This window comes from Bactrocera tryoni, unplaced genomic scaffold (genome assembly GCF_016617805.1).
Source record: "Bactrocera tryoni isolate S06 unplaced genomic scaffold, CSIRO_BtryS06_freeze2 scaffold_25, whole genome shotgun sequence".
Classification (NCBI taxonomy): domain Eukaryota; kingdom Metazoa; phylum Arthropoda; class Insecta; order Diptera; family Tephritidae; genus Bactrocera; species Bactrocera tryoni.
In genome coordinates this window covers 5708153-5711320 of record NW_024395977.1, presented here as the reverse complement: position 1 = coordinate 5711320, position 3168 = coordinate 5708153, and the positions used below count along the sequence as shown (strand labels likewise).

Below are 3168 nucleotides of genomic sequence, written 5' to 3'. Positions count from 1 at the left end.
GAGAGGGTGATGTGAGTCAGCTCTGCCGAAGTGTCAGCCACGATGTGAATCAGTAACCAGCCCCTTCGGGCCCTGGTCAGGAAGTGTACATTGGGCGCAGAACTAGTAGACTGCGTTGCTCCGGGCGAGCGCCAGTTCGTCCGAGTTTACCGGAACCGGTAAAGCGTAGGACAGGCCTCAGGGAACTGGGGTAGGGGCATAGCCCCCGAGGGTATACCCGTTCCTGTCTTTTTCGGCCCGCCCCCTGCACACGATGCGCTGGTTAAACTGATATATGGAGACAATAAATGAAAAAACAAACAACAACAACAATAGCAGCAACAAGCTTAGCGGTGTCACGAGTCAATGTACGATGTCAGGAGTAGACCCCTTTAAAAAAGCCTCGCGTTTGGCTAGATCGCCAGTGAAGGTGCTCTCCGCACAAAGACCAGTGAGGTCGAAATCATCACCTCCAACGCTGCAGAAGAACACCCCGATATTGGAAGAAGCACAGTCGCAACGTGATCATATGAATCAACTTGGAGATATGATACAAAAGCTAACGGATATGATGCATCCGCCACAGCGCACTATCAACAATCCCATGAGGGAACTGCTTACCGAAATATCGAAATACCGTGCACAAGACGACCATATTCGACAAAGGGAAGCTAACATAGGAAGAAGAGTAGCTATGGAACAGACGACTGCTGAAGTCACACCGAAAAGACCACGTGACAAGCAGATAAAGCGACGAACCCCTCCAAAAAGGACTAAAACAACGCATGACGAACCAAGTGTGAAAGCAGGAGAAAGCAGAAATCTCGGGGGAGGAGAAAAGGACGCGTCAAGGGAAGAAACCTGGATCACGATACCAAGTAAAGCCCAAAAAAATAAAAACAAGAAGAAGGAAAACGCCGTACCACGCCTTCGACCAGAAGCAATAGTTATCGCAAAAACCGGTGACATGTCTTACGCAGACATGCTTCGGGCGGTTAAGCAGAATGAAAATCTGCAAGTGCTTGGGGAAAATGTCTCACGAATTAAAAAGACAGCTAAAGGTGAGATACTGTTGGAGCTAAAGAAAGCGCAGACAGGAAGTACTAAGGAATATAGAGAGGAGATAGTGAAGATACTAGGAGATCAGGCACAAATAAGATCTCTAACACAAGAAATTACAGTGGAAGTGCGAGACTTGGACGATATAACGACGAAAGAGGATATAGCACAGGCAATTCGTTCAGAATTTGAAGAGCTGCGTCTATTTAGTGTAGAATGCATTAAAAGCATCAGACATGCATATGCAGGCACGCAAAAAGCTATCATAAGCCTTCATGCACAGGAAGCAAAGCACCTACTGGCAGCACAAAAGATAAAAATCGGCTGGTCAATCTGCAGAATCAGGGAAAAAGCGCAGCTGAAGAAATGCTTCAGATGTTTTGAGTATGGACATGTGGCGAAAGCATGCAGCAACCCAGAAGACAGGAGCAAGTGCTGTATTAAATGCGGTGAGGAGGGTCATTTCGCCAAAGATTGTGTTAACAATCCTTCCTGCAAGGCATGTAAACACAGTGGAAGCACAAACATAGACCATCAGATAGGAAGCCGGAAATGCCCCATATATACAGCAGCGCTCAAAAAACCTAAAAGATGAAAATATTACAAATAAACCTGAACCACTGCGAAGCGGCTCAGGATCTCTTGACGCAAAACATATACGAAAATAAAATAGACGTTGCATTAATCTGTGAACAGTATAAAAATAAAGACTCTGACAAGTGGATTTCCGACACCACAAAGAAGGCTGCAATATGGGCATGCGGAGATAAGACGATGCAAGACAAACTACTAATTGACAAGGCATATTATACAAGAGCCAAAATATGGGGGTTTTATTTCTACAGCTGCTATATACCGCCAAGTATACCACGTGCTGAATATGAAAAATTACTTGACGACTTGGTAAAGGATGCGATGACAACTACACCTAATATAATTGCAGGTGACTTTAATGCCTGGGCGCTAGAATGGGGCAGCAAAAATACAAATCGGAGAGGTAGCGCATTACTTAAAGCATTTGGTGTTCTAGACGTAGTACTGCTTAACACAGGAAGACAAAACACCTTCGAGAAGAATGGGCGTGGCTCAATTATAGATATATCTTTTGCCAGCAGGGTGCTATATCGATATATAAACTGGCGGATATGCGACATATATACCCAAAGTGACCATTTAGCCATAATGTTAAGTATCAGTAAGAAGATTCAACAGCGAAATGCTTGGCACCAAAAGGTGCAGTCCAAGGGGTGGAGAATTGAAACCCTAGATAAGGAGCTTTATAAGTTAATGCTGGATGAAAACGTAAAAGGAATTGATGACATAGACCAACAGGCTAAATTGTTGGTACAACACATTAGCAAAGCCTGTGATGCCGCTATGAATAAAAAGAGGACAGACGCACAGAGAAAGCCTGCTTATTGGTGGAATCGAGAAATTGAATCTCTGAGAAGTGAAAGTCACAAAGCGAGGCGCCGTTTTCAACGAAACATAGGCAGCTTAGATTGTGACAGCCTGCGAGAAGCATTCAAAAAGAAACGAAACGACCTAAAACAGGCAATTGAAAAGAGCAAAATGACATGTTTCAGAGAATTATGCGAAAAAGTGGACGAAAATCCGTGGGAGCAGCGTATAGAATTGTAATGTCAAGGATTAAAAGTGGCAAATGTCAAGCGCCTACATGCCCTTCATTACTCAAAAATGTTGTAGAAACTCTATTCCCACAACAAAATCAAGAAGAAGAAGGAAATTATTATCGCGAAGAAGTCTCAGATGCGCCAGAAATCACGGAGCAGGAAGTTGTTCAAGCTGCTGAGCGCTTTGAAAATAGCAAAGCACCAGGATTAGATGGTATCCCGAATAGGGCTCTTAAAATGGCGATCAGCTATCATCCTCAGCCATTTTCGGATTTATACACACGCTGCCTTCGTGAAGGAGTGTTTCCAAAGGTCTGGAAAGTACAACGGCTGGTACTACTACAGAAGCCAAACAAACCGGCAGGAGAACCAAGTTCCTATCGACCGCTCTGTATGATCGATACGATGGGCAAAATCCTGGAGCGGATAATCTGTGCCCGTCTAGAAAATCATTTAGAAGGAGATGGAGGTCTCTCTGATAACCAATATGGTTTTC

General features: G+C 44.2%; 1 protein-coding gene across 1 annotated transcript; it reads left to right on the top strand.

The window, feature by feature from the left end:
* Nucleotides 1-352: 352 nt before the first annotated feature.
* On the top strand, nt 353-1633 carry LOC120780409. The gene has a single exon (XM_040112691.1). It carries the CDS (start codon nt 353-355, stop codon nt 1631-1633), a length of 1281 nt encoding a protein of 426 aa, XP_039968625.1.
* The last annotated feature ends 1535 nt before the right edge of the window (nt 1634-3168 follow it).

Bases quoted from the DNA above. Each gene is read 5' to 3' on its own strand.
- LOC120780409 (XM_040112691.1), top strand. From the start codon at position 353: ATGTCAGGAGTAGACCCCTTTAAAAAAGCCTCGCGTTTGGCTAGATCG.